Raw genomic sequence first — 27,962 nt, forward strand, 5'->3', positions numbered from 1 at the left:
AAAATGCATCTCCTTTTAATTCAATGACAACATCAACTGCTTTATAATGTTATTTCAGTACACATCAGAACAACATAAGGCCTACAACATATACAACCAGGGGTCTGTACCATGAAGCCGGTTTAGCTGGCTAGCCAGGTAAGTTTCAGTTTAGTTTGCACCAATCCTGGGTTTTAGGTAACATGAAAGTGGCTTGGCTTTTAGCTGCATTCATTGCCATAGTAACTTACACTCTACAGCTAACCTGATCCAGGGCAGGTTATGTTCTGGTTTAGAGATCTCAAACTGAAATTGGACCAATCAGATGTGAGCAAAGTGACACATGTCTGATGCAAACTATATACTATATATTACTATATATTATCAACTATTAAACTAACTTCACAAGTTTCTCTTGTGACTGCACTGAAAGAGCAAGATAATTTCCTTAATTTGTCCTCTTTCTTGGACAAGTACTTCAGTGGAAATGCATTTAAATTCCTCATATTCTGTAATCTCTTAACCTTAAACAAAAGTTTTGAATCTCGCTGGCTCTCTCGTGAGAAGTGAGTCACACTTGCTCTGTGTTGTGATTGGCTGTTCGCCTCTGATGTCACACATTCATGTGCACACGCTCCATTAACTCAAGATCAAGCTTGAGTTCGCAGAGAAAGTTGATGATCAGCTTCATGGTACCAACAAAGCCAGATTGGAGTGGTTTGGTTTTGTCAACTCAAAACGTATCCTATAACTCTGAATTTGTTCATCTACCATCAAGGTACAGGCCCCAGATCACTTACAAAATTAACAGTGCAACATTCAGCGCTTTAAGCACAAGTACAGTGCAACAAAGCCATTAAGCCACTGTAATGCATACTGAGCAACAGGGCTCACAGTGCGAAAAACCTCAATCTAAATCTGCATGCGTTGAGCTCAAGCCATCACATACGGAAAGGACAGGAACATTTTACGCAACTACTAGGTAGTTTGTGCAAGCGGAATGGTGACTAGATGACATTTTAATGCTATTAAAATTTTTTGACAGTAATACTTTTAAGATTTGGAAACTAATTACACATTTTATTAAAGGGATAGTTCACCCAAAAATGAAAATTCTGTCATTAACTACCCAAGTGTCGTTCCAAACCTGTAAGACCTTCGTTCATCTTCGGAACAAAAATTAAGGTATTTTTGATTAAATTCAAGAGCTTTCTGACCCTCCATAGATAGCAATGCAACTGAAATGTTTCCAGACCCAGAAACATAGTAAGGACATCAGTAAAACAGTCCATGTAACATCTGTGGTTCAACCAATCTTACAAAGTTACAAGAATACTTTTTGTGCGTAAAGAAAACAAAAATAACGACTGTATATAACAATTCTTCTCCAAATCACATATTCTGCTGTTATTGAGAGAACCACAATGTATGGGCGTGCGTTCCTCTGCATGTAAACAAGGAGCAGAGTATGCGTATTCTATGGCGGCAGTATCACGCGCATGCGCTGTTTATGTGCAGAGGTACTCTCAATAATTATTATATTATACAATAATTGCGGAACATGATTTGGAGGAGAAGAACTGTTCAAATAAAGTCGTTATTTTTGTTTTCTTTGCAAACAAATGTATTCTTGTAGCTTCTGTTTTAACGATGTCCATAACTACGTTTCTGGGTCTGGAAACATTTCAGTTACATTGCTCTCTATCCAAGGTCAAAGAGCTCTCGGATTTCATCAAAAATATGTATACAAATGTATACAAAATAGCTGTGCTCTGAAGATGAACGGAGAACTTACGGGTTTGGAACAACATTATTATTAATGACAAAATTTTAATTTTTGAGTGAACTATCCCTTTAATGAATGGCAAGGCTTTTTTCAGACATTTTAAGAGTTACATGTGCATCCATTTGATAGTTTTGTTTGTTATACACATTAAGGCAATTAAGACATCATTTCATTGTGCTAGAATTCTAAGAAAATAAGTAAACCACAAACCAGAACCATGTAATACTCTATTATTTGTTAGAACTTAGCTGCTTTGAAAAGAAATAAACATATTTAAAGGAGTAGTTCACCTCAAAATAGTTTCCAAACCTGTATGACTTCTTTTCCGCAAAACACAGGACATTTTTTGACTGTTGGTAACCAAACAGTTCTGGTGAATATTGACCCCCATTATAAGGGAAAAAAAGACATATCTCAAAAAATCTTTTATATTCCACAAAAAAAGTAGTAATACAGGATTGGAATGTAATTTTTGGGTGAACTATCTCTTTAAGAAAACTTATATGCATACTTCAATAACAGAGTAAATAAGATAAATGCTGAAAACTGGCCATTTTTGCTGAATCAACATGACCTTTTCTTTTTCCGTAGAGGCATCTAACCACTTACTTAGAGGTTGTGAATAGAGAAATTACATTTAAAGGCTTCACAAGTTGTCTGAAAGCACATTAAGCACGTACAGCATTACCGTGACACCAGATGCAGATGTGATGAATTTCATACAGGAAACTTGTGGAAAACAGGCTTTCTTACTTCGAGAGATAAGGCCGATACAGTCTCTAAAGCATCTCTGAAGAAGGCTAGAAGCAAATTGATCAAGTGCATATGTGCACACGAAGGGAATGTGTGTAAAGTCAAGGTATATCAAGACTAAAAGGCCGGAAACACGTAATAAGATGGTGCAGTAATGATCTGCGCAGTCCATCTGTAAGAGCTTTGCCCAAAGCTGAAGCGGGAACAAGGTGGATAAAAGTTGGAGAACTTGCGACTAATTTAGATCCGGTATGTCGGGCTTTAGAGATTGGACTTGTGGTTTGATAAAACACAAAACAGGTGGCCATTAATCAATGCCTGCCCGGATGTGCGCATGTGTCCCAGAAACAGGGAGACCAAATTGGTGCCAGACACAGGCTGTCATGAATCCAAATCCACACTTTCTTGATTACATGTTCCTGCCTAACACTGATCACACGTTCGTATGTGATACGTATATGTATGTATATATGCAAGTGTGTTTATGTCTCCAGTCCACCCCCAGCACACCTATGGTGGCAGCTTCTCAGCATTTTTGGACAGGCTGTGCAGAAGTGTTTTCTGAAAGTCCCCATCAGATACCTCGGGGACGAGAAACTCGATTAGCAGATCCCAGATGCAGTACACAAGATGCCTGCAAAAAATAAACATTCACAGGAGGTCACAAGCACAGCCACATCCTGCACACAGATACTTTGTTATCAAGACCCATTAGGAATTTTACTTTCATAGCATTACTTTGCAATATCAAAAATTCAAAGCACAGTTTTGAAGCAAATGTTTGCAGTGTAATATCAAGCTCATTAATCTCTATCACAGTTAAAATTAATGCAAATCATCACATAAGGGACAGATTTACTAAACAGGGCAAATTAGCACAAGAGCGCAACTCCAAAACAGTGCAAATGGGCATGGAAATTTCTGCGGGTGATTTACTGACAACGTGCAAATTAAAGAACACAGACACAACATCTCATTTCCATAATGACCGCAGCGCAAATTAGCGATATGTTCGGATTCGGATAATGTGTTCTTCTGGAATTACAAATAAATTAATACATGTGGGAAAAATCCTCTCCCTTCTACCACGCGCTCTCTCATCTGTGCGGTGCCTATTTTAAAGTGCACTTATTCATAAATTAATAATAATAATAAAATTATTTAATAAATAATGCATTAATTTAATTAAATGTGAAATTGAATTAATAAATACATTTTCATAGTTATATTCATAAATTAATACATGAAAACACACATTTATTTATTAATGCATTTATTTTAATTAATGATAAATAAATAAATATATTATAATATACTATAATAAATATAGAATATACTATTAAAAGTATACTATAATATAATTAATAATGAATGAATTATTCATAAATATATTTGACAATTATTTATAAATTAATATTATTACTACTACTACGACTACTATTTAAAGCAGCAATAGTACGAGTAGCATTAGTATAATTATAATTATTATATTATTAATAATATTTTTTTAAATAATTTTTAAAGTCTTTCAAAATGAGCCATAAGTCTGTCTCACTATCCAGAGTCATAAGTTAATAAAAATGGGAGGGGGGAACTGACATTTATGAATAAATTAACTCCTTTAAAGCTCTCATTTAGATGTCTTTATTCTTTCCACCAAAAATCCCACAGGATTTTGGTTTATTAAAAGCAGAGGATGATGTATCTAGGCTGCCTTCAAAACCAAACAGATTGAGGTTTCTTAGTGGACAGGATGTTACGCAGACACTGGATTTGGACATGGCTTGTTGCCTTCCCCCCTCTGTATGAGGACACAGCTCGTAAAGCAAAAGATATTGAGTCAATGTATAACTGATTGTAACAGCATCTGCTTCATCTGGACATTTACAGCAGACTACAGCATGTTCAAGTAAATCAAAGAGCAGCTTTCTCAAAATCCAAGCCGGCGAGAATAAATCATACATCCCACTGTGGTAACAGTCTACAAAGATGTCACGAGGCGCCCTGATAACAGAGCACAGTGATGTATCTATTGAAAGCACATTTCTGCATTCTTTTATCGGCATCGCTTACTTACTGTGCCATAACAAGATGATGCAAGTAAATTACAACCTGTTCACTTTAACCATTAAAGCCACATGTTCACTAGGCCATGTCTGCTTGCCTCATCAAATATTTATGCGCTTTTACAGCCACATACAGTTAAAAACAGTCAAAATGCTACTATTTTTGCTGTGTATTTCAAACTTACAATCAATGTTATTAACCCCATATATATATATAAACAGGAATGTTGGGGTTGCATAAGTCACAGCGGTGCTGATTTTTATCTTGGCCTATTTAGTACTCAAACACACCTGTTTATGGTGGGGTCCTGAAAAGAATCCACAACCGTCTGCCAAGATATCTTGTACTTCACAGAGCCCAGCATATCAGAGATCAGATCTGTAAAAACACAAAACCACACAATAAACTCAGCAAACTCGATCAACGAACACAGAGAGCAGATCTGCACCAAACTACTGACGAAGAACAGTCATTTTCTGTTGCGAGGTGGATTCCCCTTAACTTCTGTTGTTTATCTTCTGATTCATTTATTCATCTCCTGAGCAATGGTGTCGTGGTACAGAACAGCTGTTTGTCTGAATCACACAGTTATTTGCAAGTCCTATTTTCCAGGGTAAGCTTGATTGCAAAATTTGCAAGCTCGATTTTCCAAGCTCTAATTTTACTCATTCCATCCAGAAACAAATGCTAAAAAGAATTTGAGTAGAAAATGTTCAAATTCAGTTGATTAAAGTATTTATGCATGATTGATCTCTTATTTTTCTTCATAGTTAATGCATTCAGTTGCTTTTTTAATTCTGAATCAATTACTGATCTATCAGTCACTTAAAGAGGTGAAAAAATTGTCAAATGATTCCATTTACATATGATCTATCCTTTAATAGTGGAAATCTCTTTATTTGTAATAGTAGGTACAGATCAGTGTTATTTTACATTAGTATCATTTAGATACTATTACAGTTATTAAATCAGTTTTTTAATTTTGTTTTTGTATATTTGTTTTTGTTTTTAATTTCGTTTTTTGTTTAGTTTTACACGACTATAGTTGTTTTTTCTGTTTTAATTTTGGTTATTTTAGTACATCAAGTTAAACTAAACTAAATTGAGAAATGTTGCCTCGGCAATTAGCTGAAATAAAGTTTTTCTATTTTATTTTAAGCAACATTTTTTATGGTTTTAGTTTTTGTTCAGTTTTAAGTTAACTGTAATAACCTTGGTACAGATTTTGTTCTGTTTTTTAAGTCTCTTATGCTCAAAAACGCTACTTATTTTGAGTAAAAATACAATAAAACAGTAATATTGTAAAATATTATTACAACTTACAAAAAGTGTTCTCCATTTTCTTATATTTTAAAATGTAATTTATGACAAGCTGAATTTTCAGTAGTCATTACTCCAGACTTCAGTATAACATGAATCTTCAGAAATCATTCTAATATGCTAATTTGGCACTCAAGAAACATTTATTATTGTGATCAATGTTGAAAACAGTTGTGCTGCTTAATATTTTTGTGGAAACCATGAAACCATGAAATTACAAATGTCTTTGCTGCCACTTTGTATCAATTTAATGTGTCCTTGCTGAATAAAAAAAAAAAAAAAAAAATCATGTATATGTACATATTATGTGGCGTCTCACCTGGCAGTAGTTTCATAAGGCACTGCAGAGCCTGCTCTCTGCTCTTGTCTTTCTGCTGCTGGCTGCGTTGGGGTCTGGGTTGAGCCGGCAGACTTCCTCCAGGCCAGATGGCCTCCTGCAGCACCCGCAGATAAATCACCCAATACTGCGTACAGGTCAGGTTAACAACACCCACCTCCAGCCACCTGCAGGCCAATCACAACAACTATTTAATAGGATGCTGTCAGAAGCATTCAGAACCTTTGTTTTTGACAGAAAATTCAGGATAAAATTCAGGATTGCTGGTGAATTGGACTGTGATGATGTGCTGCAAGCAAAACACGCTACGAACCATGTCTGATTAAAATATATTCAAAAAAGTCTACCAAATGGAAAGAAAAAAGTCTAAGAGAACATCATGTGTTTGGACTTCATCTTTCACAGATGTCCTTCAGCAAGTCGCAGTTCGCATGTGCCACTGTAATGTACTTTGTCTATTCCAGTTAAAATCTGTGATGGGCCGCATATGGATATAGTTTATCCTAAAAAAACAATCTCATTTCACAGAATCAACTCTGCAAAATTACTTTTGGCCACCTTTCCCTGAAGAAATTACGGATAACTGAGGGATTGCACAACATTACTGTGGATGAGACTGTTTAATCTTAATAATAATCACTACCATTTTGGCAGACAGTCATCTTAACAAATGGAACTGAACAAAAGATGTGGAAAAAGTATTATAAAACATTACCATTTTTATGAGGCTATTAGGATATAAAATTAAACAAAAACAAAAAAAAACAGAAAACCAATAGGATGGAAAAGGATCATATGTATTTTACTAAGATTGCCAATGGATTAATTTTAATAAAAATAATTACATAATCAATCCAGTTATTTTAGTATCATTGGTACTATTATAGTATTTGTTAATATATTTTGAATTAGATCATTTAGCTTTTTTGTTTTGTAATATGTCTGTTTTTATTACGTTTTAGTACTTCAACTTAATGAAAACTAGTTTTTTAATTTATTTTAATAACATATTATATATATTAATATTATATATTATATAAGTATATATTTTAGTTAATGCTTTATTTCATAAAATTAATGACCCAGAAGGTCTAGAGATGTTGTTTTTAACTTTTAACTTAAGCCCATTTTTGAAGCACTGTGTCATGCACAACAATCTGCAAAAGACACAAACAAAATGGTCAATCACACCCGTCTAGTGCATGTTTACATGGATAAACAAAGCAGTGCAGTGGAATGTAAAAATGCATTCTGTGTGAACGGCCCCTTAGTAGACAGCATAAATCTTCCTTTGTTGTTTCTAACTATTTCCAACGAATAAATGATGTGTCTTTTAAGCAGGTAATTTAATGCAGTAGAATTGTTATTATTCTAATAATAATTTCAAAAGCAACAGTGAGCAACTGTAGTCAAGAAAAGTTGTGGTTGAAACAATTGATGAAAAGTCTGGAAATACATAACCAAATCAGGGTTCTAATAAGCAACTGGGAAAGCAAGTGCTTTCACCTGAGGATTTTAAATACTCTCTTGAATACTATGTGAAGTGGTAAATCTGTCCTTGTCTTTGATTGCATAGCTGGTTTATTTTGGTCCCGACCCTTTGAAATGCCACAGATGCTACATGGTGACAGAGCCTGAGATCCAGAGAGCCTCTTATGGTCATTCTTACTCAGTTCCAAAACAAAATCCATTTCGCAATACTTCATTTTAAATACTGACAATCTGGACATACAGCTGTCCCCCATGGGGTTTCAATCCAAAATACATATGTCATATGTTTTTGTGAGAGGGAACGGAGTGTGTGTGAAAGCATATGGAAGCCAAAGTCCAGACTCTCAAACAGAATGATGGGTTTCCTGGTGGCCATTAAACTACAATTATGGTCAAATTTGAATGACCCAGTAACAACATGACAGAGTCTCGTTTGCATTACCTGTCTACTACTGCAGAGATTTTCTACTGATTACGTGGACAACAAAAGGTCTACAATAGTAGAAAAACATCAATACGCACTGTTTGCACGCAGAATTGCTCTTCTGTTCCATGACAACATTTTATTTTTAGAGCCTGCAGTAGGTTTTAATAGTAGATGACATTAAAAGTGCATTTCTATAAATATGTCATTCAAAACTCTAGCTTACTGCCCAAACAAGAGTACTAAGTCAGCCTGCAGTTCGAACAGAGCTTCTGAAAAGGCTTGAATGAGGACCTACGTAATTCTCAAGAAGCTCTGATGTAAGGTGATGGAACAAAAATTAGCTGTTCCAAAACATCAAGTGGAGCATTTTATTCCATTAATGGCATTTCTGCCATTATAAAGGGCAGTTTATGTGGACTGGCACAGCCTTTGACGGAGACGTGCAGCATTAGAGGGGGAAGACGTTTCTCAAGCCAACATGAGTGGAAAACAAGGGTGCCTGGAGCTCACTGGAGCCAATTAAGTTTAAACTACCCTTTTCAGATTTTAATGTGAGCCTTCATTTCTTCTGACACTCCAAAAAATATAAACATGATAAGTATATTCCATTTAGAGCCTCACCTGATCTGCATCTCATATAAACTTGGAAAAACTGATGTGCTAGAAGACTAATCTTAGAAGGAACTGAATTACATGAGCTTTAATTATGATCCAATTAACTGATTGTCCAATTATCTGAGAACGATACATAAAAGTACAGTAGCCTCAGGTTGTAAAAACTATCTGTGGTCATACAGAGACAATAAATTAAATGTTTAATTGAAGTTTGACAGCACTTTCATGCTACTGAATACAAGACAGTTGTCAGCAGTTCAAGGCAGACCATATTATAACCTTAAGGACACCCCAACAAAAATTGTAATAATAAATGATAACACTGGTTTGGAAAAGCCTGTTCAAAGACAGAATGACTGAACAACAGAATAAAAGTACTGACAAAACGAGAGAACAATATATAGAATGAAAGAACTGACAAAACGATAGATAAAACAATAGATAGAACAACAGACAGATAGATAAACAAATAGAACAACAGACAGACAGACAGACAGATAGATAGACAGATAGATAGATAACAGACAGACAGATAGAACAATAGATAGATAGAACAATAGAAAAATAGATAGACAGACAGATAGACAGAATAATATATCTGTATAGAGTCTGTATAAATGTGTTTCTATCAGATTTGCACATGTGGCAGCTGGCTCAGTCAGGTTGCATGGGGATTATAAGTGAACCGCCATAAATTTTGAACTGGATTGAGATCTAGATATGGATTTGGCCACTCCAAACATCCACATTATTTTGAAGGCATTCCTCTAGCTTTGGCTTTATGTTTGCAGGCACTATCATGATGGATCTCCCAAATCACAGGTATCCAGTAGACTCCATCACATTTTCTTCCATGATTTCCTTGTTTATTTTACTCTCTCAATTGATCTGGGGCCTGGTGAAAAGAAGCATCCTCACAGCACAGCCACTGCCGCCACCACGCTTCACAGCTGGAGCTGTGTTTTTCTGATGATGTTCAGCTTACACCAGACATACCATTTAGTCTGTTGGCCAAAAAGCTTAATTTTGGTCTCATCAGACCACAGAACCTTCATCCAGCTGGCTTCAGAGTCTCCAACATGTATTCTTGCAAATACAGCCAAGATGTCATATGACATTTTTATCAGTGGCTTTCTCTTTGCCACTCTGTCACTCACTCATTAAGCTGTGACTGGTGAAGCAGCAGTTGCAAGCAGTTTCTATAATCTCAGTCACTTGAAGCCAGTAACTCTTCAGAGTCGTCTCGGGCCTCTTGGTGGCCTCTCCTTCAGCAGTCTCCTTATACAGTCACTTTCCATTTCTTAATCACTGATTTAACTGTACTCCAAGGAATATTCAATCAATGACTTGGAAATCATCTTGTATCCATGCCCTGTGGTTTTCCATTTTTACATTGACTTGTTGGATTTAATTTTTTCATGGTTCAAGTTCTGCCACAACTCTGACTCACCAGGCTCTGGAGCTTCTAGATAGAGGTGTATTTATACTACAATGAACAGAAAACTCTGCAATGTAAAAAAAAAAAAAAAAAAAAAAAAAGATTGTGATTTTAACAGTAAATACCTGTAAAAATGCTACAGTACATAAAAAATTGTTAATTGGTTAACAGTAGGTGTACTTACTTTACAGTATGGTAAACTATATCAGTTATGTACATTAGGGTTTTATGTTACATCTAATGTTGCTAAATTAATGTTAATTGCGTAATTTTTATTGTCACGTTACCATGATAACGTTTAGTAATTGTGTGCATGACACGGTGTACCTTCTATATATTAGTATTTCCCTCCTCAGCCTGTGGAATAGCTGCATGTGCTAATTCTGATTCATCATGTGACTTTCCCATTACGTTTTATCCATTTAACACATCCTTGCTGAATAAAAATATTAATTAAAGTTCAAATAAAAGATGTATTATTCTGTAAAAATGTTTTCTCTAACCTAAAATATACATCATTTAGTTACATCAAGGGTCAAATCAAATATAAATAGCAAATTGAAGTTAAAAGTTACACACTTTTTTGTGTGCGTGCTGTAAAGCTCTGGTTTAAAGAATATTTTTGCTCAGGTGTGTCTGAAATGTCTGCCCAATAAAGAAAAGTTTTGCTCAGCAAGAAAAAAAATTAGAGGGAACATTGCTTACGGTACGTCAAATACAGGTGCGCTTGCGCATCCATTCAGATGATCTGAAAAATAGCACAGATCGCTTGACCGAGAGTGAAACTCTGAAGCGCTCAGTCAGTTCGGCGAGTGAAAATATATCTGTGCTAAACTTAAACTGAGCCTCCAACTCACACACTGGCGAGTAAAATCTGAGCATTTATTAGCCAGTGGCTGATATTAGACATCATTTAGTCGCACATGGGGTGGAGATTTAGTTGCATATGCGAGTGATTTACTGGCAATGTGCTAGCACGTTTGTATTTTTTCTTCGCTGCTCTAAATAGCGGTTGCTTGTTGCAACACAGCACAACTTCCTGTGTTTGCATTCTGAGCAGGGAAGAATAATTGATTTCCGATTTGCAGGGTTAAGCAAAGCTAGCGGGCATAACTATAGGTCTTGTTTAAGAAAATGGTATCGGATTGGTACATAGGTTCTCCTGTGCATAAGTACTCGCCGATACCGATGCCAGAGTTTTTTGTGGTATCGGTGGAATTTCCGATACTAGTATCGGAATCGGAACAACCTTAGGTCAGATGAGACCAAAATCGAGCTCTTTGGCATCAACTCAACTCGCCGTGTTTGGAGGAGGAGGAATGCTGCCTATGACCCCAAGAACACCATCCCCACTGTCAAACATGGAGGTGGAAACATTATGCTTTGGGTGTGTTTTTCTGCTAAGGGGACAGGACAACTGCACCGCATCAAAGGGCCGATGGACGGGGCCATGTACGTACAAACGTACAAAATCAGCAGGGGATCAAATAATTTTTTTCACCCAATGGATGGATGGGATGGACAGGATGGACAGATGGATAAAAATTTGTCTCACTTTAGAAAAAAACATGGACTAATTGAAATTAAATATAACAAGTCTAGGACCATGAAATGAACACAGAGACAGAAAGCGATTTTCGTGCAGGTGTCTGTAACAGGTGTCTGTGCAGACTAATTATTCAGAGATTCTTGTTCAAATACAGGCAACAAGGAGACCAATTCAGCTCCTGCTTTCTTACCAAATGGAACATAATGACCTTTATGGGCAGCCAAGAGCTGAATTGCATCAACTTGCGCTGTGAAATAATCAAACGCTCTGGGTTGTGTGCCAGCTTTTTTGAACAAGCCATTGCAAGTTAGCAGTCTTTTTCAAAACCCAGAGGAATGTTGGACCAAAACAAATGGTCTTTCCCAAATCCAAATTAACTAGTTAATCCATCTCCATGTATAACTATTTCAAAACAAGCACATACTTTCACCTCTGAGGCCACATCCTAAGCTAGAAATAGTTTCTTGGCATGGATAGCATCTTGTACGGGTACATTTGTTTGTAAGGAATCATCTCTGGTGTAATTTACACAAACTGTGACTGCGATATGAGATTAAAGCATCGTTACTGAGATTTTCCATAGGGATGCGATAACAAGGCTGTGTGGTCTTTTTTCCATATTGGGCTGCTGATAGATTCATCGAGAATTTTCTGTCATAATATTTATAATCTTTCGTTCTCTGGATGACTGGCAGATCCTTCTATACCGTGCCATGTGCGTCTAGTAATGATAGAGCATGATGAATGCTGGCTTTACAATCAATACACCTCATCCTGTAAGAATGCAGGGAAGATGTTCAGTTTCTTTCGGCACAGACTAAACTTACATATCTCCAATCAGATATTTCTGAATGTCTGGTTTGTTGTTGCATGTACACAATGAGTACAATACTATCACTGTTTTCGTCACAACAGTGTTGTTATGGAAGACCGAGATGGAAAAAGTCCTTCTTTTTAAACACATTCTCACTTTGCTTATAGATAATCTAAAGGTAATATTCAAGCTGAAATAATGTCACACAACGTTATGAAAAAGCGATATATATATATATATATATATATATATATATATATATATATATATATATATATATATATATATATATATATAGGGACATTCTGTAGAGTGTTGTTGGCAATAAATCACATCAAGGGGTTTTTTGGAAGCTTGAGTGGCTGCTGTCAAAAACAAGATGGATTTGCAGACTGTGTTTTTCTGCATGTACAGTCTTGGCTGTTTCATATCAAGTATAACCCGTGGATGGATTCGGTGCAGCAATGTGGGTAGTCTACAGTCTGGTAATGTGCAGTACTCCAGAATGATGGAAGAGAGGAAGACAAATGTTTTGCGGTGCAATAAACCAGGATTGGCAGGTCTTTCTTACCTCAAACCTTCCCAAACTTCCTGTTTATGAAGGAAATATTGGCAGGCACAGCAGAACAATCTATCACAGCAGCATAGCATTTTAACACATACGCAAAACAAGAAAAGAATGCAGATTTTTCCTTGGAAAACAAATGGAGAATCTTTACACTATTTATCTATCTAGTCTGTCTGTCTGTAATATGTACATACTTCATACAGTTAATAGTGACCACATCTGTTAAAAAAAACAACAACAATAAAAGTCAAATCAGGTTAAAATAACAAATAATTTTAATTTTTGTGTGAACTATTTAAGGGCACAATGTCAATGAAAGATTTAAAGGGACAGTTCACTTAAAAAATTAAATGCTATGTGTTTTTCTAAAATTGTATTATTTACTTTCTTCTGCAGAATGACGACATTTTAAAAAAATGTTTTTGTCCATATAATGAAAATCCAAAACAACACTATAAAAAATAAGAAATGCAGAAGTGAGTCATCCAGGTTTAAAGGATTAGTTCACTTCCGGGATAAAAATTCCTGATAATTTACTCACCCTCATGCCATCAAAGATGATCATGTCTTTCTTTCGTCAGTCAAAAAGAAATGAAGGTTTTTGAGTAAAACATTTTTTTCCATATAGTGGACTTCAACGGGGACCAATGGGTTGAAGGTCCAAATTGCCAATGCAGCTTCAAAAGGCTCGAACACAATCCCAGCTGAGGAATAAGGGTCTTATGTAGCGATCCAAAATTTTTTATGACAGACGAAAGTGTGTAAACATGATTGACACAGCGTGAGGTCATATTTATTTTTCAAATTTTGGATGCAGTGTGCAATGGCCTTTACTCCAGTCTTCAGTAACAGTTGTGCACTTTTTTCACAATAATTATTTGACTAGAAATTTCAAAAGTACCTTTGAAGAGTAGTGTAAATGATGATAGTATTTGCGTGAACCATTTCTTTTAACAATGGAACATCATGAACATGTACTGTAAACTTGTTCATCACAACATGCCATGAATCAAGACTCCATAAGAACGCATTAATCTAATTAAGAAAAGAACATCTGAGAACAGCCAATCAAAACATGAAGCATATTTCTACAACTTCTTGACATTTTCACACAGCATTTGACAGTAGACACCGCCATCAAGTGGTTTTACACACAATCACTAATGTAGAGCATACGTTGCTCGATTCTGCTTGTGAAGATGCAAGGTTCAGATCCAACTCTAATCAAACACACCTGAGCTGGATAATCAAGGTCTTTAAGTCCGCTTGAAAATTACAGGCAGGAGTGTTAGTGCTGGAGCAGGAATCAGTCCCGCACGTTATATAAGAACAGACGGTTCGCGTGTTTGTCTCAGAAGTTACTTTAGGTCAAAGCTGGTCCAGGTTCTGCGGTCATTTCCGAGCAGTGGGCTAAAGTTAGGGATCAATATGGTGGTTAGAATTCTCGAGCATAGCAACCATTCCTCCGCTATTATCAAGGACACAGGCATAAGTTTAAAAATAATTCTCATCAGGCGCCAGAATGATATAACCGTAACTGTCCTTGTGTATAAGAATAAGTCTGACTGTCCCGAAGTTATGATTGATTTAATGCTAATAAAAGCAACAATATTTCATCTAGGCCCTTTGGTTTTCCTTCTGAGCCACTTTGTAAAAAGGCATGCCTGAGGATTGTGTAGCAGAATGTAAATTTCCATTTGGAAATGGCTTTTCCCTCTGAATAATTAGGCAAACAAAGACATCCGGTTCGGTGCTAGAAGAACCGCAGACGTCAGTTAAGTAAACTAATTCTTTCCCTCAGATGATGTCCGATGTGTTTGTTTGCACCGAGGCATCTAAAGCTGGCTCATGTTTCGGTCTCACTTACTTCCACACGATCACACACTGCCATTTCAACAGGACCTGTCCGGCATGTTTCTATTTGGAGTGTCACTCATTCTGTCATCTAATTTATTAAAAAAAAAAAAAAAAAAACTTTCCCTCTATCTTTCTCTCCACCTACTAGTTTGTACTTATTTGAACAATGACTGAGACTTGGTGTTACGAGCACTTCCTCTGTCTGACTGCCTCTTCAAGATGAATCACTTTTTGTATTCCCCAATTGTAAGTCGCTTTGGATAAAAGCGTCTGCCAAATGACTAAATGTAAATGTAATGTGTGAGCCAATTCATATGTGGCAGGTGTATTGTCTTAATTGACCGAATTAAGCAAAGTGATCAAAATATCAATATACAGTGGTGCTTGAAAGTTTATGAACTCTTTAGAGTTTTCTATATTTCTACATAAATTGCCTATGATCCAGAAGATCATCAGATTTTCACACAAGCCATGAAAGTAGACAAAGAGAATGCACTCAAACAAATGAGCCAAAAATATATACTTTTTCATTTATTTATTGAGAAAAATGATCCAGTTTTACACATCTGTGAGTGGCAAAAGTATGTGAATCTTTGCTTTCAGTATCTGGTTTCAGTACCCCCGTTTGCAGCAATAACTGCAGCTCAACATTTCTTGTAACTGCTGATCAGTCCTGTAACAATGACTTGTAGAAATTTTAGCCCATTCCTCCATACAGAACCGCTTCAATCCTATGATGTTTGTGGGTTTCCTCCTATGAACTTGACGATTCCAAAACATTAACTTCTTTTATAGAATGACTTGTGTGCTTGGGGTTGTTGTCCTGCTGCATGACTTGTTTTCTCTTGAGATCCATTTCTCGGGCAGGTGTCCTGATATTTTCCTTTAGAATTTGCTGGTATAATTCAGAATTCATTATTCCATCAATGAGGGCAAGCCGTCCTGGCTCAGATGGGCTGAGGTTCTTATGCTGGAATGCAGTGTTCTTTTCTCCAAACATAGAGCTTCTCATTTAAACCAAAGTTTTATTTTGGTATCATCTATTCACAAAACATTTCTCCAATAGCCCTCTGGCTTTCCTGATTTTTAGCAAATTGCAAATGGGCAACAACGTTCTTTTTGGAGAGCAGTGGCATTCTTCTTGCAACTCTCATGCACACCATGGTTGTTCAGTGTTCCCCTGATAGTGGACTCAAGAACATTAACATCAGCCAATGTGAGAAAGGCCTTTAGCTACTTAGAAGTTACCCTGGGGTCCTCATGGACTATTACATGTCTTGCTTTTAGAGTGATCTTTGTTGGTCGACCATTCCTCCATTTGTACACAATCCGTGGATCTGTGGAGTCCAAACTCTTTACACTGCAAAAAAAGGCTTATCACAACTAAATTAAGTGTATTTTGCTTAAAATAAGTACAGTTTTCTGCCAGTGGGGTAGGTAAAATATTCTTAAAACAAGAATATTTGACTTACCCCACTGGCAGATAATTTTACCTGTTTCAAGCAAAATGCACTTAATTTACTTTTTTTACCCCTGGAAACAAGAGTAAATATCTTATGGTGTTTTGCTTATCTAGTAAATGCATCTTAATTATGGAATGTTTAGATATTTTGACTAGAAACAAGACAAAAATACTAAGTAGGATAAGCCTTTTTTTGCAGTGTAGAAATGGTTTTATAACCTTTTCCAGCCTGATGAGCAACAACTCTTTTTCTGAGGTCTTTAGAGATCCCCTTTGTTCGCGTCATGATACACTTCCCCAAACATGAATGAAAGAATGTTCTTTAAAATAAAACAGGGACCGCACTAACACCTGATCAGGTGTTAGGTGTTAAACATCTCTGAACAGACTCTAATTATTCCTTGAAATTAACTGCTAATCCAAGAGATTCACATACTTTTGCCATTCACACATAATTTTCTTGTATTAATAAATGACAAAGTATATTTTTTGTCTCATTTGTTTGATTGGATACTCTTTGTCAACTTTCAGGACTTTTGTAAAAATCTGATGATCCTTTGGGTCATATTTAGAGAAATACAGAAAATTTGAAAGGGTTCACAAATTTTCTAGCACCACTGTATATACAAGTCACAAAAACACCAACATATTTAAAAGTTATTCATAAATAATTGCTAAATATTTTTTCTTACAATAACTTAACAGGGTTCAAAACATACTAAATCCATAAAGATATCAAATGCTGATATAACCAAACATTTTGTTTTTTTTTGTTTTTTACCTTGAGTCTTGGTGACTTTGACAGATTATAAGAAAATATGAATGTTTAATTCTATTTAATTGTGGTATAACTTCTGCAGGTCATTAACAAAAACCAGTATTACACAAACCAGTGTTACTAAAATTCAAATTGCTTCTCTGTAATGGCTACACTCACATGTGCCACAAATTTGTATATAAATGAACAAAGTAAAAACATGTTGTTGTGTACATTCTTCCAGGAAAGAACAATAATGGGGAATAGCCCAATCATTTTCCCGTTATTGAAAATAATGTGTGCAACAAGTAAGGCCTGTTAACAAAATGCAGATGTGTGCAATTTTTACCACACAAATTGGCAGCAGCGTTAATCTTACCAAATACAAATTCTTTACGTAAATATGCCTTCATAAGCTCTACAAAGTGACTGTGATTACATACTAAAGGTCAACACACTTATGTGTCTCTAGTTTGTTAGTAACTACACATTCTTGAAGGACCTAACCTTTTCACATGCCAAACAGTGATAGTGTTGAAGTGAATTAGTAGTGATTTTCTAAGCAACTGTAGATGTAAACTGCAGATTTTTTGACAGAGATGTTGTTTCTCAAACAGTTATTTTAATTAAATATTTTAACTTCTAACTCAACTTAATCTAACATTTCTTAAATATGGCACTCAGCCCAAACCTACTCTCGACTGATGAATCCAAAAATTGAATAGGATAATTACTTTGTTCAGATATCAGTTATAGAAAACAAGCTCTGCAAAGAGAAATGTCCCACTAGAAAACTTCATCCTTGGCATATGAATTGACTTTGACTAAACCTTCACTGCACTTAACTGATCGTAGCAAAAGGGAGCTTTGTTTCATCCAAAGAACCTCTCCACAAAACTAAAGATGGCAACAGCTTTGATATCAGCACAATCCAAATAGTAGAAATAAGTTGAATGTTCTTTGGGTTATAGTGGCCAGGACAGCTTGAGGAATAAGATTATGCAGCACGTTTATCCTTCCAGAGAAAGAGCATGTCCAGACACCACCACTTGGTAGTTTGAAATATTGTATAGACATTCTGAGACGCTCTCCTTCAAAGACACCAAAATAACTCAATGCAATGCAAAACAAAATATTTTCTCAATCAAAATGCCCCACTTTGTCTAAGTGGTTAGAGATCTATTTTGAGCTCAATAATTACACTGTCAGTCTAAACAAGAAGTTCAAGACTTCATGGATTCACTTCAGAGTTAAAAAAAAACATTACAGTTTGGTCCGATCGTGATTAAGACGTGCTACCAATGCTTTCCACCTTATTTTGCTACACAGATTGTGGGAAAGTGGAAGCATTTAGAAACAGCAACCACTCATCCAAAAATTGGAACTCCCCACACTGTAAGTCACAGAGTCACCAAAAAAGTAGCCAAAACCCTGCTGATTCCATAGCTGAAGATTGTCAAATTTCCACCAGCATTAATATTAGCACAAAAACTGCAGCGGGAGCTTCATGGGTGTCAATGGCCGAGTAGCTGCGTATAAGCCTCACATCACCAAGTACAATGCCAAGCATCAAAAAGAGTGGAGTAAAGCACATTGTTACTGGACTCTGGAGCAGTGGAAATGTCTATAGCCTACTGCCTTAATTCTTCGTGGCATAGATTCAATAAGGTGTTGGAAACATTCCTCAGAGATTTTGACCCATATTGACATGATAGCATCACGCAGTTGCTGCAGATTTGTCGGCTGCACATCTATGATGTGAATCTCCCGTTCCACCACATCCCAAAGGTGCTCTATTGGATTGAGATCTGGTGACTGTGGAGGCCATTCGAGTAAAGTGAACTCATTGTCATGTTCAAGAAACCAGTCTGAGATGATTTGAGCTTTGTGACATGGTGCATTATCCTGCTGGATGTAGCCATCAGAAGATGGGTACACTGTAGTCATAAAGGGATGGACATGGTCAGCAACAATACTCAGGTAGGCTGTGGCGTTTAAACGATGCTCAATTGGTACTAAGGGGCCCAAAGTGTGCCAAGAAAATATCCCTCACACCATTACACCACCACCAGCAGCCTGAACCGTTGAGACAAGGCAGGATGGATCCATGCTTTCATGTTCTTTACGCCAAATTCTGACTCTACCATCTGAACGTTGCAGCAGAAATCGAGACTCATCAGACCAGGCAACGTTTTTCCAATCTTCTATTGTTAAATTTTGGTGAGCCTGTGTGAATTGTAGCCTCCGTTTCCTGTTCTTAGCTGACAGGAGCGGCACCTGGTGTGGTCTTCTGCTGCTGTAGCCCATCTTCTTCAGGGTTCGACGTGTTGTGCGTTCAGAGATGGTATTCTGCATACCTTGGTTGTAACGAGTGGTTATTTGAGTTACTGTTGCCTTTCCATCATCTCTAACCAGTATGCCCATTCTCCTCTGACCTCTGACATCAACAAGGCATTTTCGTCCACACAACTGCTGCTCACTGGATATTTTCTCTTTTTCGGACCATTCTCTGTAAACCCTAGAGATGGTTGTGCGTGAAAATCCCAGTAGATCAGCAGCTTTTGAAATACTCAGACCAGCCCGTCTGGCACCAACAACCATTCCACGTTCAAAGTCACTTAAATCCCCTTTCTTCCCCATTCTGATGCTCGGTTTGAACTTCAGCAAGTCGTCTTCACAACATCTAGATGCCTAATTGCATTGAGTTGCTGCCATGTGATTGGCTGATTAGCAATTTGTGTTTCCAAGCAATTGAACAGGTGTACCTAATAAAGTGGCCGGTGTGTGTGTGTGTGTGTGTATATATATATATATATATATATATATATATATATATATCTTTACATTAGTGCTGTCAAACGATTAACAAATTAATCATTTATAATGCAGAGAGGTTGTAAATATATGACATCTAGTTCTTAAATATATACATGCATGTATATGCATTTATATATACATATATACACAGTGCACACACACATTAGGTAAACACAAACTTTTATTTTGAATGCGATAAATCGGTTTGTCAGGCCTGTCAGTTCTGATCTGTCCTGTCATAATAAAGGCAAAAATGGCCAAAAAAAAAAGAAAGAAAGAAAGAAAAATACAGGGTTATGTCTTCTGATATGTTTGTTTAAGAAATAAAACTGCACTGCATATGTTAGGGTTAAAATAATTATTGCTTAAAATAAAACATGCCAGAAGCATGTTGTTGCGGTCACTGCAATAATGATGATCCAGTTCTAGATTTTTTTTCTTCTTTAAATCTATATATGATGTCTTGGTTTCACTGTTCTCTTCTGTCGGGATTACATAACATTCTCATGAGTTTGAAATAATTAGCCTACAGCATGTATTAAGACCAAGACCACACTATATACAATATACATTATTTACAATCTTTGCATTAATCTACAGTAAACAGAGTGACTAAATGTGCAATACCAACAATATATACTACTACAAATGGGTTTTATAATACTGTGCATATTTATAGATTTTAAGATAATGGCTGCAGGAGCATATGTGAGTGAATGAGATAAAATATCAATGATGAGAGCAGTGTGAGTGGTCTGGCTTCTCAAATATGTATCAGCAGATCAGGTCTGTATGAGAAGGGAGCTGCTAGCCGATGATTTCCCCAGCACATTTCGAAAAGCGCTAAACTACGCAAACTTTGCAATTAAACTAGACAAGCACTTCTGTGATTCACCACAATGTTCTTGTCCTGAAAAAGGCTGAAGACCCCTGGTTTAGAGCAGAATGAAGATTAAATGTGCTCTACAGCCTGCAGAATAGTGGATGGGGGAAAAAGCCCCATTGTGTACATTTATTTCAAACAGAGAACAAATAACCATTGTACTGATCTGCTTGAACCCACAAAAGACACACCTTTGAGACACTGGCTCTGTCCAACTGTTGAGGAAAAGCATAGGCCTCACTCCAGCTTTCCCATCCGATGGCTGTTAGCCTTCAGCTAAACATGGCAGGAAGCCGGTCAGCTAGCAGGTGTTTAATACACCGCCTCACAAATGAGTCATTTGAAATGGCTAGACATCACAACACGAGGATCTGTAAAACAGATGCGCATAGAGCTGAGGGCTTGTGTGTGCTATTTAATGTGAGGCCTGACCTTTCAGCTTGAATCCTCGAGGACAGATGGGATGGTTTCAAAGAAACCAAAAAAAAAAAACTCTCCTTTATAGCACCAGGTTTCGGTAACCTCTCTGCATTAGAAAGGCATTACTGTGCCACGGGATAAATCTGCAATCCACAGACGTGCGGTCATCACTAAACAGAGTAGCAAAAACACCAAGCACTTTAATTAAAGCAGAGCAGAAAGCTTCAGCGACAAGCTGAAACTGAAGGTGGCTCAGCGGGACGTCCCATGACTGTTATTAACTCCAAGAGAAGTGGAGCAGAGGATGGGGGAAAGCCACCTGTTGACAGCTTTAAAACATACAGTTCTCACTTCCTCCATCAACTTGTCATCGGTCCCCTCTGCAGAACTTGTTTAATAAAGTATTTATATTCATGGTTAAAAATAAGAATGATCACGCAATTGTACAGCAGTTTGGGAAGGGAATGAGTGATGCCTTCAGTGACACCTCATTGAGTCAATCCTTCTCACGGCCGTGTCTGTCTTTAGGCTCTTTTGAACCTCTGTAGATTATTTATACACTACTATTCAAAGGTTTGAGGTCAATAGGATTTCTCAATGTTTTTCTCAAAGTCTTAACAATGCTGCATTTATTTAATAATAAATGCAGCAAAAGATGTAATACTGTCAAAATATTTTACCATGTACAATAACTTATTTTTGAATATATGGTTAAATAAATGCATTTTATCAATTTTCTGCATCATTACTCCAGTCTTCAGTATCACATGATCCTTCAGAAATCTGCTCAAGAAACATTAATTATTATTAATGTTCAAAACATGCTGCGTAATATTTTTGTGGAAAACATGATTTAGATTCCTTGACGAATAGAAAGATAAAAAACTGCATTTATTTAAAATAGAAATCTTTTCTGACATTATAAATGACACTATATTAATTTATTATTATATTACAAATTATAATTAAATTAATAATTATTAATTATAACTATTGCAATCATTAATTATAAAAATACTACACTTTTGATTACATTAATGCATCCTTGCTGAAGGAAAATATTAATCTTACTGACCCCAAACTTTTGAAGTCACACTAATCTTATTAAATCTAGAATATACAAAGCTTTGGGGAAAATGAAATAAAATGCTCTACAGCAACTTTTTTTAAAACATAAATCAACACAACATATTTAAACAAACCAAAAATGTAAAACTGTTCCTGCAACACTGTACAGCTCAAGAGGTCAATCTTCCTCCAACTTTGAATGTAGAGAAATGCAAAACTTCTTTAAACGAGCCTGTGTTTCTGGTCTATGGTGTCAAAGATCTAGTGAAAGGTTCCCCTCAAGCCAATTATTATGGCTCAAATCCTGTTCCAGTCATGATAAAAAATGTTGTAGAAGTCAAAATCTATAAAGTAGACAAGATTTCAGCCAATAAATCAGCACTACATCTGCACAAACAAAACTTTAAGAAAATGCCCCACTTTTCACTTCATGCAATTATCTATTTTAAATTTAACAAGTTGAAAATATTTCTTTCCACATCAGAGATGAGAGATATGTCTCTAAAAATCTCTCAGCCTCAGATTAAAGAGAGGCAAACAAATGCATTTTCAGCTTTTGCCCGGCAGGGATGAAAGGTCTGTGCACTAATACTGCTAAAACATGTTTGATCCGTTCTCCATAGTCAAAGAAACATCAACAGAGTAATTGCAGAAAAGCCAAACAGTTGGTTCAGCTTTTAGATCTAATTCAAATACTGGTTATGTGAATCTGGATTGAATTCAAGAAGCTACCAAAGACTGATTACACCGCAATCTGGTCTTATCATTGGGGTAGACACACACCTTTCAATGAGGGTCCCAAACAGCAATCTGATGGTCCTCTGGATGTTCTCTGTGCAGAGCCAGCTCCACTGATCCTTCATGAGCACACACAAGATATCCAGGGCCTGGTCAGATAGAGCCATCTCACTAGCTGTACACAAACACACAGGTAGACACAATATAAAGTCATCAGTCACAGCTGGAAAAGAGACACTGGTCAGAATCTTTGAAAACGTGTTTGTAAAATGATTCCCAGAATGACTGAATAAGAGCACGGCGTGTTCCATGTCCACAAGTACAACTAAAATACAAAATATGAACACACAGATCCAATCACTGACATGTTTTTACAATATGGAACATGAAATGACTTTGTTTATTTTTTCCTGCACATAACTATGAGAGCTGGTTTTTGTCAATGCAAGGGATTCTAGACAACATTATGAAAGTACAATGCTGCCCTCTAGAGTAAACTTACATAATATTACAGACCTAGCCAACACTCTTACTGGCATCTAGGGTTCCATGAAGAACCTCTAAAATCCACCATCATTCCATTGCACAAACGCTTCTTTAAAGTGGAAAAAGTGAGGCTTCTGTGGGATAGACTTCACAAGTAATATTCACAACTCAAAACTTTCAAAACCATTTCATGAAGTTTTTCTATACTGAAAGGTTTTAGTTTTTTTTTTTCAGAAGGACATATCATCAGCTGAACAATCAAATGTTGTTGTTGTTGCTAAACAACAGTACAATCAATTAAACACAGTGCACTTCTATCCCTCAGCCTTATTTTCATTCCTGTCCAAAAAAATAATTATCACACTACCCTGGTCCATATGACTTTACAATATTTTAGGGGTGTAACTACACATTTTTGTACTGACATTTTTCGGTACGGGTCTTTTGGTTTGGTACACGTGTGCACACAGCATTGTATTTATACAGCATCTTTCAAATTATGTCAATTTGTTTCAGGAAAATCAAACAAGTTCCGTTTTGACGCTCTTTAATGTGACGCGACAGGTCGCTGTATAAACGCCTCAGCTCAAACGGCATCGCAGAGCATGAGTGGGCGTGATCATCCCTTCCTCTTTACTACTAGTTTTATTGCGAAATAAACATGAATGAACATCACAGTTTCAACTGCAGAAAAACGTCAACAAAATGTTACAAACAAAATATTTCATTTACATTAGGCAAGGCATTAGTGTCCACAGTTTTTTTAACCACAACACCCCTTCTATATTAAAAGTTCTTGTTTGAGAAACCTTCCCCTTGAGTGAGCTGAAATTACGTCATTGAGTTGAAATCAAGAATTAATATAATAATTATTATTATTTCACTTATACAAGAGTCATTACCAGAGTCACAGGCGGGTGCATTCTGTAGCACTGCTTTGGCACATGCGCATGATTTCATATCCCATTTAGGTCCTCCGCTTCTCTCTGCATCAGCATCAAACCCTGCTTTAGCCTCAAAACGCTCCTTCTCGGAGATGAAGCTCTCCAGCTCATTCAACGAGAAGCCATTGAAAACCTGTAACCACAACAACTAATCAATGCATATTCCCTGTGTTGCTGATGAGCAGAAAAACTTCAGGGTCACAGTGACTACTGCACTGGAAAGTAGCAAAATCAATTTTCTAATTCTCATTCACTTCCTTCTTATGGTGCATTGAAAAAGACTCAATTACTGATGACTGCTACTTACAGAGCTGCTTTCATCAAAGCAGTAAAGGACTTTGGGTTTCATGTCAGACACGTTGAGAGCAGGGGCAATTTTACTGGAGAACCTCATTCGAGACCTAGAAATGAAACGTGTATTAGTCATCCTGGAAATTATTTACAGCTATAAACATTCCGAAAAACAAGCAGTTCTCCTCCTATACTTGGATTTCTTGTCAGTGGACAGTTTCCCATCAGGCTCTGCGTCAATTTCATCAGTAGGACTCTGTGGTTCTGAGCGAGGGAACGCCGTCTTCAGGGTGTCCACTATAGCATTCACCACAATCTGCCAAGTCATAAAAAAAATTTTATGTTAAGTGTTTCAGTCAAAACATACAATGTGCATTCTGAAAAGTACCTTGTCTATGCGTGAAACAATGAAGGGTTTCTTCACAAAAGCAATTCTTGCATCAGTGTTTAGAGCGAGAAATTCTTGCATTTCCTCACTGTTGGCCGTTTCAGGAATGGCACAAAGTTGCTGTAATAAAAGAAAACATGAATAAACATTTAAAAGAAGTTGTATGGAATGAAATGCTAACATTAAATATAGTCAGCTTTATGTAATTTATATATTCAAAGAACGTACTCTAAGGAATGTTTCCAAAAGACCTTTCCTGGCGTCGACTTTGTCACTGTCCATGTTTCCAAATGGAAGCTCAGGAAATATTTTCTTTGGTCCTTTCACAACTACAGTTAACAGAACAAGACAACCAATAAAACAGTGTTTTGGAAAGCTTTGAAACTGACATGACTAATATACTCTGCTCACTTTTAAGAATCTTGCGTAATTCTGGTTTCTCCTCCAAACGGGTCTGAAGGTTGAGGAATTCGCTGTAGCGTCGGTTGACGGTGTGATAGGCCATGGGCTGCAAAGATTCAGGATTCTCAGAGTCCATGGCAGTCTCATACTGCAAGACAAACACATCTTTGTGAAGAAATCATATTATAATGACTTTTTGCAACACTTCATTCTCTTGGTTACTAGTAATAACTAGAGAGAATACAAGAGAGAACTACAGTGTTTCATGTCTGTCAATATCACACTATGTATTCCAATACAATAGTGTGATTTTTCCCTACAATGTGCTCATAAAGGGCAAAAATTTATTAAAAATGACTCTTGTTTGGGCTAAAATAAAATGTGATATTGTGAAGCATTTGTATCTACCATTTGTCTTTCAAGAAACTGTTAAATTAGACAGAAACATTATTAAAAAGCGTTAGTTATATTTTAAATATGAACTTTAAGTGTGCGTTAGATGATGGCAAAGGGAATCTAAATGTAAAATTAGGAGAACTATAAAATATCAAATATTCAACCACGATTTAACTAACTTGACTTAACTAACATGATTTAACAGAGAAAAGTGAGAACCAATTCACCTTTACAGTGTAGAGAGTGTAAGGATGTGAGCCAGTGCCTCGGTGCTCCTTGGCAGTGATTGTGCCAGTGATGCGGAGGTTCTGGATAATGACCGGACCCTCTGGGCTGCTGAGGGGCTCGAAGTTGAAAGGTGCCAGGTTTGCAATCCCAGCTGGTGAAGAACCCTGGACGGGTGCAGTCAAAGCCAGCTCACTGGGGTTCACCAGGCCTGGCTGGTCTGCACTCGAGTTACTCTTCTCCAGCGTCTGGAGAGTGCAAAAGCTTGATGGCTCTTCTTCGGTGGAATGTACTGATAGCTCCTTCTCTGTCATACTGGTGTAAATTGGAAGTTCATCCTCAAGGTCTAACACAGCGTCAACTGGAGTGGTGCATTCGGCAAGTCTTTCAGAAAGGGTCTCCTCTGAGCCAATTAGAACCAGCGATTCTAGGGAGCTCCGCTTGAAATCCGTTGGAGGAGATTCCAAATCAGAGTCGGTTTCTTGATAGAATGGATTGGGTTTACCGAGTCTCAAATAATCCCTGGGGCTAAACCCCAAAGGAAACGGTTTGGTCGACCGTGGTTCGTCTTCTTCCAGGTTGTGTGGAGAATAAAGATCAATGACATCATAAACTGCCAGTTCTGGTGTTGGGGCCTCCATTGCTGTAGGGGTCTCTGGGGTGACTTTTAGGCTCAGAACGCAAGGAATTTCAAGCTCTTGAAGTGTGTTTTCTTGAGGAGATACAACTTGTGGTGGAGCTTGAACTTCTATTGGTTCTGGCTGTGGGGTTGGTTCGCTGGATTTAGTGAAGATGCTTACGATTAACATGTTTAGCCAGTCCGGGTCGGACAGTTTGGCAATTAAAGGCAGCAGAACGTTGCACATTATAAGTTCGCCCACCACAAATCGACCTGTTCGGGTTTCTAAGTGTGGAGGAGGTACAAGAACATGGAGAAGCAGATCTACAATGGCCCGTACGTAATTCACTTCGACAGCAGAGCTCTGAAGAGCGGGATGAGGAGGGCAGAGTTTGCTGTACGCCTCCCAGAGATCTCCATCTTTGTCCACCTCTTGATGTTTAATGGCTTCCTTGGCACTCAAATAACACTGAAGGTGGTATCCAGAGAGGTCTAAAACCCGCTGAGATAAAACTTTCCTGTCAACTATTGCTGCTCGACCCTTCAGCTCCAGTGCCATGGAGATCATGGCATTGTGCACCTCAACCTCAAACTCTTTTTCTTTGGAAATGGTACTGCACCACGAGGTGACAAAGTCGCGTATGATCTTGGCGACTGTCTTCTGGATCTCATCTTCCAGTTGCTGCTCACTCTCAGCACTGTGCGGGATCTCCTCCAGTCTAACAAAGCGCTCTAGGTGAACAACACTGTCTGAGTCCAGGACAGCCTGGGAACCAAGCCAACCACCTAAGACCACTAAGAGGCTTGTGAAGACACAGAGGAGCCAAACGTTGACCAGCAGGTGGAACAAGACCATCCAGGCCAGCAGCGCCCCAAAACCAAGCAGCCTCCTCTGGACCAAAAACTCAGACAAGCCCCAGGGGCTCACGTTAAGATGCTCAGGTTGAGACATTGCAGAGGTTTACGTACCCCTGTGAAGGAAAATGAAGAGACAGACCAACCAAATAATTGAGGTTCCCATTGATTTCCATTGCATGGACATTTCTCAAATATCTTCGTCCATTT

At 37.3% G+C, this 27,962-nt stretch overlaps 1 protein-coding gene across 1 annotated transcript; it reads right to left on the reverse strand.

Annotated features, from left to right (window-relative positions):
- Positions 1-27,868, reverse strand: LOC306853941 (sorting nexin-19-like). Its single transcript, XM_079391656.1, has 11 exons — positions 26,281-27,868; positions 25,667-25,805; positions 25,484-25,584; positions 25,256-25,375; positions 25,062-25,183; positions 24,884-24,977; positions 24,535-24,709; positions 23,192-23,321; positions 6,225-6,409; positions 4,876-4,963; positions 1-3,152 (listed from the first exon to the last, which is right to left on the reverse strand). The coding sequence occupies exons 1-11, from the start codon at positions 27,847-27,849 to the stop codon at positions 3,029-3,031; spliced, it is 2,847 nt and encodes a 948-aa protein (XP_079247782.1). The 5' UTR covers positions 27,850-27,868; the 3' UTR covers positions 1-3,028.
- Between the last annotated feature and the right edge of the window lie 94 nt (positions 27,869-27,962).

Source organism: Barbus barbus (assembly GCF_936440315.1).
Source record: "Barbus barbus genome assembly, chromosome: 34".
Lineage (NCBI taxonomy): Eukaryota > Metazoa > Chordata > Actinopteri > Cypriniformes > Cyprinidae > Barbus > Barbus barbus.

Excerpts from the sequence above, each read along its gene's own strand:
- LOC306853941 (XM_079391656.1), bottom strand. The coding sequence starts at position 27,849 with ATGTCTCAACCTGAGCATCTTAACGTGAGCCCCTGGGGCTTGTCTGAG. Across the intron at positions 25,585-25,666 it reads ATTACGCAAGATTCTTAAAA|TTGTGAAAGGACCAAAGAAA; the intron begins GTGAGCAGAGTA and ends TGTTAACTGTAG. Across the intron at positions 3,153-4,875 it reads CAGGACCCCACCATAAACAG|GCATCTTGTGTACTGCATCT; the intron begins GTGTGTTTGAGT and ends TATTTTTTGCAG.